Source organism: Trichomycterus rosablanca, chromosome 25, assembly GCF_030014385.1.
Source record: "Trichomycterus rosablanca isolate fTriRos1 chromosome 25, fTriRos1.hap1, whole genome shotgun sequence".
Lineage (NCBI taxonomy): Eukaryota > Metazoa > Chordata > Actinopteri > Siluriformes > Trichomycteridae > Trichomycterus > Trichomycterus rosablanca.
The window spans coordinates 1,870,785-1,889,659 of record NC_086012.1 but is presented as its reverse complement, the minus strand read 5'-3'; the positions used below and the strand labels follow the sequence as shown (position 1 = coordinate 1,889,659).

Genomic DNA, 18,875 nt, shown 5'->3' with positions numbered 1-18,875 from the left:
CTTACAGCTCATCTTTCAACGGAACAGTGACCCACGGAGTGATGTAAGGACGAGCCTCTGAATGTCCTCGATTGGCAAAGACAAAGCCCAGACTTAAACCTCACTGCACGTCTGCGGTGAGACCTGAAGATGGCAGATCACAGACACTTGCCATCCAGTGGCGGAGCTTGAACAGATCTGACATGAAGAGTGGAATAAACTGCCCAAATCCAGATGTGCAGAGCTTGTACAGACGTTTTCAAAAGACTTACAGCTGTAACTGCTGCCAAAGAGATTTCTGCAAATAATTAAATAAAAGGTCTAAAGAGTTTTTGATAAAAAAAAACATAATATTAAAAAAAATACAATAAAGTGTGGAAAAAGTCAAGGGGTCTGAATACTTTCTGAATCCACTGTAATACATTTTCCCAGCAGATTTGGTTCATATGTATAGAAAACCCACAATAAATTAATATAACTTATAAACACAACTTCTTAAAAGTCATTTTTTATTTAAAGTCTGTGTTAAAATCATTTAGTCACAAAAAAGAAGAGTTGCAGAAATCATTTTTATATAATCCTGCAGCTTCTACATAGTGAAAAAGGGGTCGTATGTGCACTGGTTTGTGTAAAATAGTCTTTATTTGGTGTTAAATTATTAATTTCAAACAAGTACTCAGTTTACAGCATACTCAGTGACGTGGAGAGTTATCCTTTCTGTCTCAGTTAAGGCTGTAGAACACTGATTTATCAGGATCAGGTGTGTCAGGAGCTGGAAAATTTAAATCCTGGCCTGGTCTTCACAACTGGGTCAAGAATAAATCTGACTGGCCGCAATCTTTGATCCTAAGTGAAGTTAGGCAGAGACTCATTGAACATTAGGTACTAATGACTGGCATCTTGGCTGCGATCTCATCTGGAGCATTTCATAATTATCAGTGCCCGTGCCAGAGAGCTTTCACTTAGCGAAGAAGACGTCGGCTGTTTCAGAGATCTGCGGTCGGCTAAAGCGCGCCTTATTTCTCGAGAAGGTTCTAGGTTGGCTTTCTTTTTGAACCTGGCACTCACAAAAATGTTTCCACAGATGGTGCCACAGCTGTGAAAGTTCCCATCTACGATTTCACCAGTTGCTTAGCTGGGAAAGCTTTGTGTTTTAATGCGGTTGGACGAGATGGTTTGGGCACTGGGGGGGGTTATATGATTCGTTTGATTTCTTTACATTTGGTTTATTGATACTTCCATAGGGATGCAGGGTGCAGCAGGTAGCATTGTCCTAAACCTCGCCTGGGTCTGAATCTTACCTCCGGTCACTGGTGGAGAGGGGTGTGGTATTTTTTCCCCACGTTTACATTGTCTTTTTCTGGGTACTTTGGATGGCTGGGTACAGTAGGTGGACTGGCTGCTCCACATTGTCCCTAGATGTCATTGATTAAACATGCAAATTCATCTGTGCAGCTGTTTAAGAGCCCCATCAATTCAACACTGGTGCACTGGCACACTGGTGCTCCTGAGATTTATACTTACAACCTTTTGGCATCTACCTCAGTAGCTTACCCACACAGCATGTCTTTTACTGGCTGATCAATCCTCTTTAGAAGAGCGTCCTTTTAAAAAAAATGGCAGCTACTATATTAGGATGTTATTCAGTAATCCGCTAACAGGAAACAAGCTTTCCAACTCATGTCTGCTCTGACAGGTGGAGACAGAAGCGATTCACCTTTCCAGCCCTGGAAACGTCTCGTTCCTCCTTGCTGCTGTCAAATGTGTCACACTGAAAAAAAGAACCGTCTTCTCCAGCCATGAATGGAACATTCCGAAGACAAAAAGTGCTTTGAAACCATTTTCACCCCCAAACCTCAAAAGTACTAACAGCTTAGCTCTGGGACTGCAAAGCACCACAAAGCTTCTGAAAAAGCCCTTCTGGTATGTTCAAGCGTGAGGCATAAATGCAAAACAACCAGGGATTGCGTGCTCTTCGGTGCACTGGTCACCAATTTTCATCCCGTTGTTCCATTGAAAAACAAGACGCAGATGACAGAAGACTGGGCATCAGCATCCAAGACTCTGGTAACAAATTGGTAATGGGTTTCAAATTTATGCAGAAAAAAATTCTACTTTGCTGTTTATTTCATGGGGAAGTGGTCAGTCTCAGCGATTATGGTTCTGTGCTAGTGACTGAGAAGTTGTGGGTCCGAATGCCAAGTCTACCAGAGCGCCAATTTTGGGTCACTGAGGTCGACCCATCTCAGCACACTTGTAAAAGTGCACAATAAAAAAACTCTGCAGAAGGAATAACATTAATGAAAAGAACATGAACATGTTGAGCTTTACTTTGGACTTTTAACTATTGTTCATTTTAGTAAAAGAAAATCACATGATACAGATGCTACAGCTGCTTTATAGATGTGGTTTGGTCCCTTTCACAAAGCAAGAAATGGTCTGGCAAGTTTGGTGTGGAGGAATTTAACTGGCCTGCACAAAACCCAAACCTCAACCCAGTCCAACACCTTGTGGAATTAACTGGAATAGAAACGGTGAGCCAGGCATTAATGCTCAACATAAGTGCCCTAGCTCACTTGTTTTCCTTCCATGTGTTAGGAGAAACTTAGTCAGTCAGTCTAATGAAAAGCTTTTTCAAAGGAGTGGAGACTGTTATAGCAGCAAAGGCATATTGCATATTTGCACATTTTATTTCATTGTTGACAAAAGTGTTTTACTGTTTTTAAAGGAATGGACTTGTAGTTGCCTTCTATTACACGTCTTTATATAGTTATAGTTACAGTTGTATAGTTATCTTTTTACATTTATTTATCTTTATTATTATTATTATTATTATAATGCCTACCTAACTAATCCCATTCTTATTCATATGCTTATTATTATTATTATTACTATTATGTATATACTGTAGTACTATGTACATAGACATAATACCATATATGGGCTAAGTGGGTAGCACTGTCGCCTCACAGCAAGTAGGTCCTGGGTTCGATCCCCAGGTGGGGCGGTCCGAGTTCTTTCTGTGTGGAGTTTGCATGTTCTCCCTGTGTCTGCGTGAGTTTATTCTGGGAGCTCCGGTTTCCTCCCACAGTCCAAAGACGTGCAAGTGAGGTAAATTGGAGATCTATCTATCTATCTATCTATCTATCTATCTATCTATCTATCTATCTATCTATCTATCTATCCATCCATCCATCCATCCATCCATCCATCTATCTATCTAGGGTGTTAAGGTATATTTTTAGATGAGGCATTTTGCAGTCAGGTATATGCAGATGTTTGGCCATGTATCTTGATATATTATATTATTATTATATTATATTATTATATTCCCCACAGCACTTATATAATTAGTGTTTATTATAACCAGTCCTGTTGTTCTGCAGCTTCTTGTTTTGAACTTGACCTCCACTTGTACGTTTTCTAGGGAATAAACTCAGACTCACACAGATTCCTTCACAATGTGCTAATATGATTAATCTCACTTTCAATGCAGCCCAAATACGTCTGAGACAATAGACAATAAACAATAGCCCTTGATGTAATTAGGGCAAAGTGGTAAAGAAAGGAGACTCCAAAATGTCGACGTCACTGCAGGAGTATTTACTGAGAAACGGTTTATATAACAGATATTTTCTAGCTCGGTATGCTGGAAGGACCATGTATGGTAAAATGCAAAGTTGAGTCTGCATTTAAAAGTAGTGTTGGGAACGTTTCCTGATCTGGGTTTTGTTTCTGAAAAGCATGCATGCCACTCCATCACTGGTAATGCTAAATGCCATGAAAGCTTTGTAGATGTTTTCCACAGCTATAAAACCGAAGCACCCCATCGAAGCTGGTTGATTAATGAGTTCCAGCCAGCACGGTGCTTCCAAAACACAGTTCTCTGTTTTTGCTTTTTCAGGTTTTACAAGTTGAAGAGGAATGCCAGTATTATTGTTAAAGGTTTTTGATGAGCAGAAAAAAAGAAAACAAAACATTTAGCTGAGATTCTGTTTGGGTAAATTACAGCGTGCTAGTCTTTATAGGCTACTGTTGAGCACAGTGTGCACCTAGATTTCTTTCTTTGTCTCTTTTATTCTGAACCCATGCTGTGGTTTTATATCAGCTCGTGTTGCTCTCACATCTCATCTCACGTCTGATTGCAGGGAAGGGCAGTTCCAGCATTTCCTCCGACCTGAGTTCAAGTACGGATCAGACGTCGACCAAAGCGCTGAAGAATGCAGCTACCAGCGAAGGTAGGGCATCTGGTCCTCATTAGCTGTCACTGGATTGCCTTTCCTTTTTTTCCCCTGCTCCCCTCCTTTTTTGCCTTGTTGACTATTTTGAGGCCTTTTTTTCCAAACTGCTTTGTGATGAGGACAGAACGGTTGCCGTGAAAGTGAAGATCGTGTTGTTTTTGGAGGTTTTTGGGAATTCACTCATTGTTATGAGTCTAAATTGGTTTGACCTCATTGTGACAGGGCATAACGAGTGGGGGAATCTCCTCGTCAGATCTGTGGTGTAAGTTTAAAACTTTAAAATTGGGTTTTAATTTAGCTGTTTTATTTTGCATGAATGACAAGGCTTCAAATTGTGTCCTGGAAAATCTAGTTATGGTCAAGATTTATCAAACACTTGTGAGATTTATGCATACAAGTCATACACATGGAATTTCAATAGTAGGCAGCTGTGGAACACATGACTAATTTATTATACACGCTATATGGCCAAAAGTATTTGGACACCTTACCATAAACATGCCTGACATCCCATTTCAAAAACCAGTGGTAATAAACAGACTGAACTCTATGTGATCTTTTCAGCTAGAACAACAGCCGCTCTTTTGAGACTGCTTCTCACAAGACTTTGAAGGATGTCTGTGGGAATTTGCTCCCATTTAGTCAAAAGAGCATTTGTATGGCTGGGCACGATGCTGGTCAAGAAAGCCTCAGTTCAGGTTCATTCCAAAGCTGTTTAGTATATACAAGCAGAACAGACTTGAACTGTTAAAGGAAAATACATTTATTTACTTTAATGATACAAAATAAAGCGAAAACACTTTACTGAAACTTTATTACCCACTGGAGTTTAACCACCCACTGGAGTTCGCCTTTCACAACATGTCACCGAAAGAATGGCACAGGCTTCTATTTTGTCCGTTTTGGACAGGGTGCTGGAAGCCTGGCATGAGTCTCCAGGGGGTAAAGAATGTGTGTGTATCCCAGTACCAAGCCATGCTGTTTATGTGTGTGTGGTTGCAGTGCATATCCTTTTCTTCCTGCAGTAATGTAAGGGTAGCTCTCCGGCCGTGGAGACACTGACCTCTCCCCGTGGTGTCTTTACAGAGGGGATGGATGGGCGAGGGTGCGGAGGATAAAATGCTGTAGTGTAGAAAATATTGTGTTTTTGTTGGCAGAACTCCAAAAATGGACTTAATTTATAATAAAAAGGCAGGAAATTAAGTAAATGAAGGATTAAAGTAATAAAACTCAATAAATAAACAAAATAAAAGCAAACCATAATGCCACACCCCACTCAATCGCCAGGAGACAGAAAACAGCGACAGACTAAAGCAGAAACAAAACAAAGTTTACCACAGGAGCCAGACAGGGAAACTCAGAAGTCCAGTAGCAGCCATGTCATCCAACAAAACCAGAACAGTGCTACCATTTACCGACTGAGTTCCCAGGACGAGGATATAAAAGCTCGAAAAGAGTGTTCGCGAGGAAGTCAGACCCGAGTCCCAGGTTTGCTTTTAAAGCTTTTCTTCTCAAATGCAGTGTTATTCAGAGAGAAATACACTGTTTTCTGCCTCCTATATCTGCCTTATCTGTTATATAAGTTTTAAACTGCATGTTTACTTCTGTTACAGAAATACATGCAGCAGCATTGAATCATTCCAGGCTCTGGGGATTTACTACAGTCAGTTAAGTTTAAAAATTACAGCATGATCGTGCTGGTCAGTACCAATCTGTGTCTGCTCCGCTCGGTGCCAGTACCAAACTCACACGTAATGACAGTTCTTCGCAGAAATGCATTTACCCGAAGCCCAGACTGTAATTCTGCTTATTAAACGGCATCATCGTTACCAAAACAACTGTGGTACGAGTTTATTAAACAGCTTATGAACGAGAAACACTTGTGTATGAGCTCACTGAGCTGAAAGCCTGCCTGCCGTTTCATTTGACACAGATGTGATCAGAAACGCTCCTATTGCGGGTGCAAATTTTGTCGGATTCTCTTAAGCGATAACTGACCATCATTAGTCTACAGTTACCTGTTAACAGCGAATCTTATAACAAGCCATTTAAAAATGAAACACATCGCTGAGCCTCATGTCAACAAGGCATTAGACTATACTGAATGAAAAACAGCTGAACTCAGTGAACGTGGCAGTAATGTACAACAGTAGGACTGACATAAAAACTTGAACCAGTATTGGTTCTGCACCCATAATGTATTTTAAACTGGGGAAGTGTGTAGCTAGCAGTGCATTGAAATATGGGACTAACTAAACAGGCTTATCAAGCAACAGATGCAGCTGGTAATCCAAAGCTCCACATGACACCATTAGTAAATATATACCATATGTCCACACAGAAATCACATTAAAATTGACATTATTATGTCTGCATCATGCATGGAGGGAACTAGGAATCTCTCAAGAATCAATCTGGCAACACAAGCCAAAAGGTGCATGATTTATGAGTGAAGATCTTCCTGGGGAATAAAGTTGGACTTGTTCTCCTGCTTTGTCCAGACACAATGAGGTCACTGGCTCAGTTCCTCTGGCTTTTTTTGCTTTTAAATAATGTTTGAGTAAAAAATGCTCTGGTATTACACTATTAATCAATGAGCACATGCGACAGTTGTGCTATGTTCCCTATAGTATGTGATTCGTAGGTGTTGGTGTCCACAAACTTTTGGCTGCATACCATAGCATGACAAGCACTTGGTAATATGGCATGAATTATAAAATACACATTTACATCAACACTGTCGCCTCACAGCAAGAAGGTCCTGGGTTCAGTCCCCAGGCGGGGCGGTCCGGGTCCTTTCCTTGCGGAGTTCCTCCAGGAGATCCGGTTTCCTCCGACAGTCCAAAATCATGCAGTCAAGTTAATTGGAGACACTGAATTGCCCTATAGTTGAATGGGTGTATGTGTGTGTGTGTGTGTGTGGGATAGGCTCCAGCACCCCCCCCCACGACCCTAATTGGATAAGCGGTTAAGACAGTGAGTGAGACATTTACATCTATTTGCTGTTCAATATCAGCTTTGCATCAATGCATAATGTATAGATTCACTGTTCCACCCTCATATGTACCTAATTTAAGTAATTAATTCAAACTGTTTATGATTTAAGTGCAAAATAGATTCCTGTTTGTGATTAAAAATGTCACATCTGATGACAAATGCAGCATTCGGCGTAACACGTGTTGTGGTAAACTTCGCATCTGGGCTAATGATGTTAAAAAAATTTAAATGACCCCCGCTTTACTGGAATTCCTAAGTCATATTACTTAAAGAATGTAGTTGGCGTAAAGAGTGTAAACAATGAACTGTGAAATGAGGATTTCTGCACGACTGCTAACCCTGAGTGTCGCACATGTTTTGCGTTTGAGCTGCAGAGAGTCAAACTCCATCCAGTCTGAAGAAGCCCAATGTTTATTAATCCAGAGCGCAGGACTGTGTTAAAGTATGTCTGCTGCCTCATTGTCTGCTTGTGCTGGGAAAATGTGAGCAGTCGCTGGCTTTAATCTGCCTCATCTGGTCCTGCTCACTGCTGAGAGAAATGCTGAGATCAGCTCGCTACTGTAGGCAGTAGGCACGGAGTTGAATAAGCAATATACCACAATATTCAACACACTCATTTCACAAATTATGTAGAACCCTTAGTATACTGGCAGTGTATATTTCATGCTGTGGGCACAGTGGACAGTTTCAACACAGCGGGCAGACAGATTCTACTGGAATACTACAATACTACCAAGTTAGATTTAATTTCGCTGGCTGTTTATAAAATTTGACTAGCAATATTTCAGTATAGTGTAAAGAGTTGCCAGGTTCTGTGGTTTTCCCACCAAATTGGGCCTGTTTATAAGGTTGAGGGTGCTTTTTTTTGGGTGGGTGGAGCGGGCGTTGTCTATCACATCATTAGATTAGAGACGTCCGTGTCCTGACTGACATAATTTGGAAGTCGGGTGAACGTGCGCAGAAGTGGACACCAAAGAGGATGAATTCCAATAATTGTTAAAAAGAGAACATAAAGCAAGAGTGACGAGAGAGGAGAGCGTGAAAAAATATTATTAATAACATAATACTAATAATAACACCTTTGTAAGCAAAATGCTTTACAAAAACTATAAATTATAATATAAAATTAAAAACAAAGTAAGATTAAGAGAAGATTTAAGAGAAGTAATCTGGTAGTTCTTTTGCCATTTACACCGATCAGGTATAACATTATGACCACCTTCTTAATATTGTGTTGGTCCCCCTTTTGCTGCCAAAACAGCCCTGTAACTGTGATGTCGTCTAGCCATCACAATTTGGCCCTTGTCGAACTTGTTCCAGTCCTTACACTTGCCCATTTCCTGCTTCTAACATCAACTTAGGATAAAATGTTCACTTGCTGCCTAATATATCCCACCCACTAACAGGTGCCGTGACGAAGAGATAATCAGTGTCATAAATCATTTGTCAGTGGTCATAATGTTATGCCTAGTTCGTGTATATCCTGTTTTGTTCAAACATCAATGACATAGGTTGTTTTTGCTGGACCTGGCAACCCTGCTCCTCCCTCCCTGTTTTTTTTGGTGCAAAAAGCAAAATATAGACACATCTACACTTCGGAGGTTTCCTTGTTATTGAAAATCAGCACAACATTATAATAAGACAGTGATTAAACCCTAAGTTAAAGACAAAAATATACAAACACCTGTAAACAATCAGTGTTTCATGACAGTGTTGGATTTTCAATCATTTTGCATCTGTTTTTTTCTGTAACTAAATGATTAAAATGATTCACTTTTGTCTAAATTAAACTTAAGCTCTTAGAGTTTGTTTCAGGTTTTCTAATAATCTGCTACCCACACAGCAATAAAAACAGGGGCTTCATTCTTACACAACAGCTCCTAAACCCTTTTTGATTTACAGCTGGCTCGACTGTTGACAGTATGTTTATGGCAGGTCTTGGATTAAATCTGAGCATTTGGGGATAAATCCTTGTAGCATAAGATGACAGTTTGGATTTTCTTTCTTTGCCTGGCAGGAGGTTACGGTTTCATTTTTTATATTTGGGTGCCATCAGGCTTTATTTATAGGGGCATGGAGAGGTCGTCAGCGAGAGGTAATAATAATCAAGTCAAATGATTATGATAATAGAACTCTATAAAAGAACTCTATGATAGAATTCAATCCACAATGAACTTGTTAAAGTTCATTTCAAGACCGCCATATAACATACAGCACATTACCATTAGCTTTAATGTATGTACACTTCAACTGGGAACTAGTTCCATTGTAAATTTTATAACGTGACATGCCTAGTAGTCGAGCAGGCGCCGTGATAGCCTGCTGAAGAATGCTGGGCAGCTTTTAGCCTGAGAAGATAGCATTGTTTCAAGATTGAGGCCTTTCCTAGCATTTCCTCTGTGAGAACCTCGATGCTGTTTGTTCTTAGAGTAAATGAATGGGATTTATAGTGACGCAAAACAATTAGACACTCAATAGATCTGAAATTTCCTCTGCTGTGTGAAATAACTGGCCTTTATATAAGTGTTTAGTCCTCCAGGTCATAAGTATCATAAATATCTAGTCTCTCAGGGCCATTTGGTCATCTCAGGGTGGTTAGGGTACTGGACTAATAATTGAAAGATTGCTGGTTCAAGCCCCACCACTGCCAGGGTGCCACTGTTGGGCCCTTAAGCAAGAACCTTAACCCTCAATTGCTTAGACAAAATACTGTCACAGTACTGTAGGTCACTTTAAATAAAAGCGTCTGCTAAATGCCGAAAATGTAAATGTAAATTTGTGCTTATTTAGTGAAGAGCATTTGTATGGCTGGGTGCTGACAGTTTAGAAAGTCTTAGCTGATGTTCCAGTTCATTCCAAAGCTGTTCAGTAGGGCTAAGGTCTGGAGTTTTTTTTTACCGATTTTCATGTCTTTATAGAGCTTGCTTTGTACCCAAGGGTCACACAGGGCCTTTTCTAAACTGTTACTGCCAAGCACATCATTTCCTGTATATAATTAATTTATTACACTTGTTAGCAGTTGTTGTGGCTGAAACATGAATTCAAAAATTAAAAGTGGTGTCCCAGTACTTTAGTGGGATGCATTACTAATTGTAACCCACAAGTTTTCAGCCTGTCTCTTGTAAGCCATTAGCAGTTTATGATACATGAAGGTGTAGCTTGGTATTTCTGTAAATTGTTCTATGCATTAATGCATTAGTGCAAACTGTGACACCATGTTTTATCTATTTCTGTTGCCCTGCTAGTAAAAAAACACCACTGTTGTACAGTGTTTGCATCACTACAACATCTGAAATCTTTACAAGCAACAAGCAAGTGGACACTATTTAAAAACTGTATGAAACTGTCAATCAAGCTTCTGCATTTCTGTTGTTTATGCGTCAGATAAACTCCAGAGTAAAGCTAACACAGATAAAACAAATGTTTGACTGAGCGGTTCATTTGCTGGCCTGTATGAAGCGTGTTAAAACACTGTTTTTTTTCTCTGCCTGGCTCCGACACTGAGCACACAGAAACTCAAGACCAAGGTTGGATAGATTTTATCAGATGCAGTCAGCTGGTTTAGCCATTCTGGCCCTGCTGGAAACAATCATTAGCCCCATGCTAGCTCCATCCGAGCAACATGTGTTCTCATGGCTAATGCACAAACTGTAAAGTGAGACCCTGAACAGATGATCCAGGATCCTGACAAGGACGAACTATACCAATGATCGTTTAACTGTAGGTACTACAGGACGGTATCAGTAATACACAATGCAGCCAAAAGTATCTAGACACCAGACTAGAAACTAATCCCATTTCAAAATCTATTGTATTATATAGTTGGCTCCCTCTTTGTGGTTATAACAGGCTCCCAGTCTATATGACACTGTACAGAACCATAGAAAATACATGATTACATGAACATGAGACCACATTCAGTCTTAATTCATGCCAAATCAAGTTTAATGTTTAGATCATGTATTGTTAAAAGCATGTGGTATTTTTCAGGAGAGAGCATGTAGAAATTTGGCTTAGACAGTTATACCAATCTGTAGCTTGTTGGCATTTTTCCTTTATTATATTTTTTTTCCAATCCTTAACATGAAGTATTTGATTACAGTTGGAGTTTTGGAGCCAGACATGATCTCATAATGAGAATACACGTCTGAGAAATGTAAGAGCTTTTGTCCTGAAGGTGGTTGGGAAACGTACTGATCTTTACATGTAAAAGCCGATTTTATATCTATATGGACCTGTTGTTTTCTGACCTATTGTAGGCAAAGACATACCGCTGACATTTTGCAGGTAGAAGGTTCTATGGTGGGCCTGTGGTAGCCTAGTGGGTAGGGCTTTGGGCTATCAACCGGAAGATTGGCGGTTCAAATCCTGGCTCTGCTATGTAGCCACTGTTGGGTCCTTGAGCAAGGCCCTTAACCCTGTCTGCTACAGGGGCGCCGTAAGTTGGCTGACCCTGCGCTCTGACCCCAGCTTCCAACACCAGCTGGGATATGCGAAGAAAGAATTTCATTGTACTGTACATCTGTATATGTATATATGACAAATAAAGGATATCTTTCTTTCTTTCTTTCTTTCTTTCCTTCTGTGAGGGGGTTCTGACCCATTATATATAGCCATTATTATATGGCTAGGAGGGTGGTTCTGAACTGTTATTGTCTAGGAGGGTGGTTCTATATCTGAACTGTTATTGGCAGGAGGGTGGTTCTGGACTGTTATTGGGTAGGAGGGTGGTTCTGAACTGTTATTGGCTAGGAGGATGATTCTGGACTGCTATTGGCTAGATGGGTAGTTCTATATCTGAACTGTTATTGACTAGGAGGGTGGTTCTGAACTGCTATTGGCTAGGGGGTGGTTCTGAACTTTTATTGTCTAGGATGGTGGTTCTGAACTGCTATTGGCTAGGGGGTGGTTCTGAACTTCTATTGTCTAGGATGGTGGTTCTGAACTGCTATTGGCTAGGGGGTGGTTCTGAACTTTTATTGTCTAGGATGGTGGTTCTGAACTGCTATTGGCTAGGGGGTGGTTCTGAACTGTTATTGGCTAGGAGGGTGGTTCTGACCCGTTATTGGCTTGGAGGATGGTTCTGAACTGCTATTGGCTAGGGGGTGGTTCTGAACTTCTATTGTCTAGGATGGTGGTTCTGAACTGCTATTGGCTAGGGGGTGGTTCTGAACTTTTATTGTCTAGGATGGTGGTTCTGAACCGCTATTGGCTAGGGGGTGGTTCTGAACTGTTATTGGCTAGGAGGGTGGTTCTGACCCGTTATTGGCTTGGAGGATGGTTCTGAACTGTTATTGGCTAGGAGGGTAATAAGGCTTGGAGGATGGTTCTGAACTTTTATTGGCTAGGAGGGTGGTTTTGAACTGCTATTGACTAGGGGGTGGTTCTGAACTGCTATTGGCTAGGAGGGTGGTTCTGAACTGCTATTGACTAGGGGGTGGTTCTGAACTTTTATTGGCTAGGATGGTGGTTCTGAACTTTTATTGGCTAGGATGGTGGTTTTAAACTGTTATTGGTTAGGATGGTGGTTCTGAACTTTTATTGGCTAGAAGGGTGGGCTGAAGACATGGTCCTGACTTGAGTTGCAGGGGTGGTTATATTCTGTTAGAGTCTGTGAGGGTAGTTCTGGCCTGTGGTGGACACATGCTTCTGAATGGTTGTGGGATTTGGGCATGCTTCTGACTGATTGTGGGCTGCGAGTGTGGTTCTGACCTGTCGTGGGCTGCAGGGGTGGTTCAGACTTATTGAGGGTTGCAAACATGTTTATGACCTGTTGTGGGCAGTGCGGTGGTTGTAACGTCTTGTGGGTTGTGGTTCTGACCCGTTATGGGCTGCAGATGTGCTTATGACGTGTCGTTTGCTTCAGGGGAAAATGTTACCTTTTCTGTGCTGTGGGGAGTTCTGAGCTGTTCTGGTCAGCATAACCTGTTGTGGGCTGCTGCTTGGTATTGACCAGTGGTAACATGCAGATGTGGTTCTGACCCTGTTTTGTGGGAGCTTGTTTAAGGGTCAGCGATCTATGGTCTACCAGCAGATCATGACATGAAACTGCAGCCCTCATCATTTTCTATCATTAATTATCATGATTATTTTCAGCCTGAGGAGTTTTGGACACTGTAGTGGGCAGTTGGGTAAAAAAGTAAGGACAGTTGATCTAGACCTTTAATTGTGTGGTTAAACTTTTAAAATTGTAGAAAACATTAGACTTTTTTGCATTAGAGAGTACTCTTGTATGTCAGAAAAGCTGGTGGGCCTCTGAGTTAGCCGTCAGTGATTGAGAGAGCGTGTGTGCGTCAGGCGAGTGGAATTCACTCTCCCTGTCCGAACGGATTTAAAGGGAGTGCGGGCCGCCTCCCCACAGGACGAGCGCTCATTACTGCATCTTTATTAGATTTGAGATCGGCTCAGCGTGGCCTGTACCACGAGCGTTCGTGTTGTTTTTGTTTAGCGTATCGCACACCAGGCAGTAGTTTCGTATCTGTGTACTCTGGCTAGGACGAGAAATGCTTTCTCTGGAATGTAGCTCCGAGACTTTGTTCGCGATTAGCTCGGGTTCTGCGGGGCAATTCTGCAAGAGAGCGTTGCGTGGTGTTTCTTTGTAAGCTTGCTGAGGAAATCTGAGCTAGATGTCTGGAGCTTGCTGGAGAGGGGGAGTCAGGGTTGAGCTGTAGTTCACTTAAACACACACACACACACACACACACACACACACACTCGCAGTCCTCTATTAAACTAGATGCTTCAGTCACTGATGTTTGTAGGTGCACATAATTCCACTGTTTTTACAATTGTGGCTGCGTTTTTCGGAAATGCCGGCCCCAAAGCGCCACATCTGGAGAGCAGAAAATGAGAAAGACCTTTCTGCAGAGCTCCACCCAGATATTGCTGCACAAATCTCATCTTTCTTCATCGTGTCAAATTTAACGCTGCGGATTTATAGCTTAAGCTTTTCATTTGACTCGTCCGAGTTCAGTTTACCCAAACATCCTCGGTGTTATTGAACATTAGATGAGGGTTTTAAAGGGTTTTTGTGAACCGCTTTTTCCATTAGAGGAGCAAAATTTATTACTGTCGAACAGCAAAGATAATTTCGTTTATATGAGCCGTTATCCCACTTCTGCCGAGTATAATCCAGTTTCTGTGAGCAATTCATGCTGTAATACTTTTTGGAATAAGGCATGAACTTCCTGAGGAGAGGAACAGTACACGTCTAAAGCAATGTGCTTCTTTTGAGTGTTCGTCCAAGCGCTGCTTTATTGCTCTGCTAGATGGGAATTATGTCAAAGTTCCCCACTGCGACTGCTCCGTACAGTCTCACCGAGCCTGCCTTTGTTTACTCAGTGCTAAGAATGGACAGCTTGGGTTTTTTTCTGTAGCTTTTATTGCTGGGCTTGTGTATAAATAACAGAATGATGACCCGAAGTTAGGAGTAATATTTTATTATTATATTTTGGTTTTAGCAGATTGGTAAACGTGATGGAGCTTAGTTGGACTGAACATTTAAGGCTTTTCAAAAGGCTATGGGAGCAAATCCTCATTGTACTGGCTGCCATTTACAGGCTCTGCTCAGCTCAGTTGAAAGTCACCTTTAATAAAAGACACTTTTTAAACCAAAAATCTGTACATGTAAGTAGTAGAGCATTTCTTTCAGCATGTCTTACTGCCATCTGTGTGATCACAACATTAAACAAAATTTAAAAGATGAAATGAAAATAAATGGAATTGAAGCTGAAGTGTGTAACTTGTGGAGAATTAAGAATTTGACGCTGCTCTGTGTTGGAAAAAATGCAAAAATAAATTAATTTTGCTAGTAAATACACATACGAGCAGTATTTAATGGAGTTCTGTTCTCATAATTTTGTGTCATAATACATGTCACTCTCATTATTTAAGCTTAACTTTATGCTCAGTTTAATAGTTGCGTATTGCAGCTTGTTTGAAAGCCAGGGCCAGACATTATATGATGCCCATGGAACCAAGAGCTGTAAGAACCTTGCTCAAGGGTCCAACGGCAGCTGCTTGGGGAAGTTGGTGTTTGAAACCCCAACCTTCCAATTTAAAGCCCAGAGCCAAAACCCTTGACCTACCTTCTGGAAGTTTCTTAAATAATTTAGAAGATTAAGTGAATATTCGCAATGGCTGTATTTTAAATAACAAAAGCAAAAATCCTACAGTGTCAAGGCTGTAGGATGGATCTTGTCTCTCAAACACCAAACGCACCAAATGGTGTGGACAAATATACAATAGAGCCACAACTGAAGTCCAGCAGAAAGCTCATCTCAGCGTGGGATCGACCTGGTTATGATTTGAGATGCTTAAATTTTAGGGTTCTAATAGGGTTTAGGGTTCTGTGTATCTATTACAAAGCTGGAAATAAAGATGCACTGTACGGTGACCATGAAACCAAGAGGTCTAAGAGTCTTGCTCAAGAGTCCAACAGTAGCTGCTTGGGTGTGTTTGGATTTGAAACCTCAACCTTCCAATTTACAGCCCAGCACCATAACCACTGACCTTCCACTTCTGGAAGTTTATTAAAGTATTCATAAGATTATGTCTGTTGTTCACCCTCAGTGTCATTCTCCAGAAATGCCATGTATAAAAAATATGGTCCACAGACGCTAAGGTTAAAATGACTTGATTAATGTCAGGACTTAATTTAGGACCTAATACTTTGCATACCCATTATGCCTTATTTAATCCAGAAGTTGAAAAAAACCCTCTGTCTGACACAAAGCCAAGATCAGGATTCCTGATGCTCTTTGATATTCTGTTAGTTCTGAACTGACCGAACCTCTTTTATATTATTTAGCCCCCGGAACGCCTGGTAAGAGCAGATTTTTTTGGCTCCACGTGCCGTTTGTTTTGGAAAGGAATCATGGCTAAAGAGGTATGCGGAGCAACTCGATAGGCTTTGTGAGGTTCCACCCAGAACAATGGCTCGACACCGTGTCCTGTATAACACCCATCTGTGCTCGGACTGATCTGCGGTGAGAAAGCTGAATCGAGAGCTCGTCCGGGCCTCATCCAAGAGCAAATCCGGGGCCAGTTTTGTATGTTTTAAAAACAAGGACTGAGATATCGGTTGCTCATCAATAAATACCACCTGAGAGTCAAGGCTGTAGGATGGATTGTGTCTCTCAAACTGAAGTCCAGCAAAAAGCTCATCTCAGCGTGGGATCGACCTGGTTGTGATTTGAGATGCCTTACATAAGAGTAGAGGTGCTTAAACTTTAGGGTTCTAATAGGGTTCAGGGTTCTGTCTGTCTATTACAGAGCTGGGAATAAAGATGCACTGCTATTGTAGTTTATTTTAAATGAGTATTTAGCTGAAGCAAAGTTTCCTTTCCCACAAAAAACTTGCACGGTACATCGGGAAAATCCATAACAGTTTTTTTCCTTTCGGGAATATTTTGAAACAAAACTTCCAAGTGGAATCTTGGAACACGGCAAATTGTGAATATATTTTTACAGTTTGCAATATAGACGTGTTTTATTGAGCAGTTTAATGTGGTTTCTCTGGCTGTGTTGCTTTTGGTGCTATTCATGAGATTTTCCTATTCGCTGTGAGGGCTCAAATTTGTCATTTAATGAGCCATGAAAGGATAAGATACACATTCTGTCCAGCACACACTGTTACAAACATCCACTGAAAGGCTTTTGTGAGCACTGAGGAAAAATTGGCAGCTTTTCTGTCAATCTATCGTGCCATCCTTATTAGACTTCATGGACGAATGCAGGAAACACGTTGTTGTGGCTCGGTGGGTAGCACTGTCGCCTCAGAGTAAGAAGGTCCTGGGATCGATCCCCAGGCGGGGGAATTTGCATGTTCTCCCCATGTCTGCGTGTATTTCCTCCGGGAGCTCAGGTTAATTTGAGACACTGAATTGTGCTATAGGTGAATGGGTGTGTGTGTGTGTGTGTCTGCCTTGCGATGGACTGGTGCCCCACCCAGGGTGTTACTGTGTGCCTTGCACCCATTGAAAAGCTGGGATAGTCTCCAGCAACCCTGATAAGCGGTTAAGAAAGTGAGTGAGTGAGCTTATAACAAAGTGTATTGTTTAGGTCAGCGATCCCACATCGTTTTTGCACCACGGACCGGTTTCATATAAGATATGAATGATGGAATATCAGTGGGAACCCTAAATGACTTTTTGGCTCATTTTAGCTACCTTGTGGGCTAAATTTTTTGGTATTATGTGGCTGAAATAGGTACTTGTCAAACGCGTCAAGAGGAACAGACGGATGTTAATAAAAAAGAATCCGTTTTTTAAAATAAAACATCTTTTGTCAGTAAAACAGAAAAAAAGAAATTATTTATTCTTTCCAGTAAATAATGACCCACAGACCGGGACCGCTCCGTGGCCCGGTGGTTGGGGACCTCTGGTTTAGTTAATAAATCAAGACAGTTATTGAAAACATGCATGAAATCCCAAAATCTCAGGTCTAAAATATCTTCTTACCATGCAGGTCAGCAGATTTGTTTTCAGACCCACTTTTGATGAGTAAATAATGCAGAATTATTTACTGCAGATCGTTCATATTTAGTTTCTTGCATTTCTATGCTTGAAAAAAAGCCTAGTCAGGTCAGATCAGTCCAGAGAAGGGAGGGATGTATCTACAGAGTATGAAGTAAACACAGCCCAGCTTGAACCTCTGATGGAACGAGCTGAGAAGTCTCTTAAGGACTGCTCCACTGTAAGCCTCAAACTCCAGCGCTCCATCTTGCTTCTAAATCGATTAACGTCTGAGGCTCAGGAGCTTTCGGGTTTGGAAAGTGCAGTAGCCGTGTGGTTGGGATTCGGTTCTTAGTGTGGTCGCAGCTTTAATTTTTCATTCGTTTTACTTGCACTTCAGTTATGCAGGCTGACAGGGTGATATAGTGCTCGGTTCTACGGGAAAGGGGGCGATTCTGGAACGGTACAGTGTGTTATGATAGCAATCGGGTAATTATTGATGGAAAATCGGGCAAAACAGGTTCTGCATCTGGCAACTTAGTTCATATAGTCTTTATTACGATGGCCAAGGGGGAACATTAAGTGCAACCCTGCATGACGTTAGTAACAGCAATTGTTGTTGACTGTGTTTTGGTTGGTACAAGTTAAAAGATTATGATGGTCATTTCTGGGCATTTCAGGTAAAACAACTAGGTCAAATGTTCTGGTAAGAAGTACCACAGGACTCTTTGAGATGTCTTGTGGAGTCCATGTTTTGGTGGCTCAGAGGTGTTATGAGAGCAGGTTAGAAGGGTGGACCTAATGTTTTGGCTCATCTTTGTATTATTTGTGATAACCAAACCAAATACACTGAAGTTGAATGTTCACATGCACTTGTAAGAGAAGTGGATGTCATGGCTGGGGCGCTTAGGCGGTAAAAACACACTAGCACACCAGATCTCTGTACACAAAGCTGATCTGCATATGAACTCACCTCGTGCAGGTGAAAAGATGGAATAGGCTATACAGTAGGAGGGGCATCAGTAGAGATAAAGCGTAATGCAACTGGGTAATTGGATATGACTAGATTAAGAGAAAAAGTTAAGAAGATGCATAAACAAAAAAAGTGCCATCGTTAACAATCAAGCAAGCTTTACTTCACCACAGGCTGCTATACTGCCATGAGAGAAAGAATCGGCTGCTCCAGCTTTGTCTGGCTCTTTGT

At 41.2% G+C, this 18,875-nt stretch overlaps 1 protein-coding gene across 1 annotated transcript in view; it reads left to right on the top strand.

Moving 5' to 3' along the window:
- fbxl7 (F-box and leucine-rich repeat protein 7) overlaps positions 1 to 18,875 on the top strand; it is a 41,178-nt gene that overhangs the window by 898 nt on the left and 21,405 nt on the right. Inside the window, exon 2 of the mRNA XM_062987867.1 lies at positions 4,128 to 4,217. Within this exon, the coding sequence (XP_062843937.1) occupies positions 4,128 to 4,217 (90 nt within the window). The remainder of the gene's footprint in view (positions 1 to 4,127; positions 4,218 to 18,875) is intronic.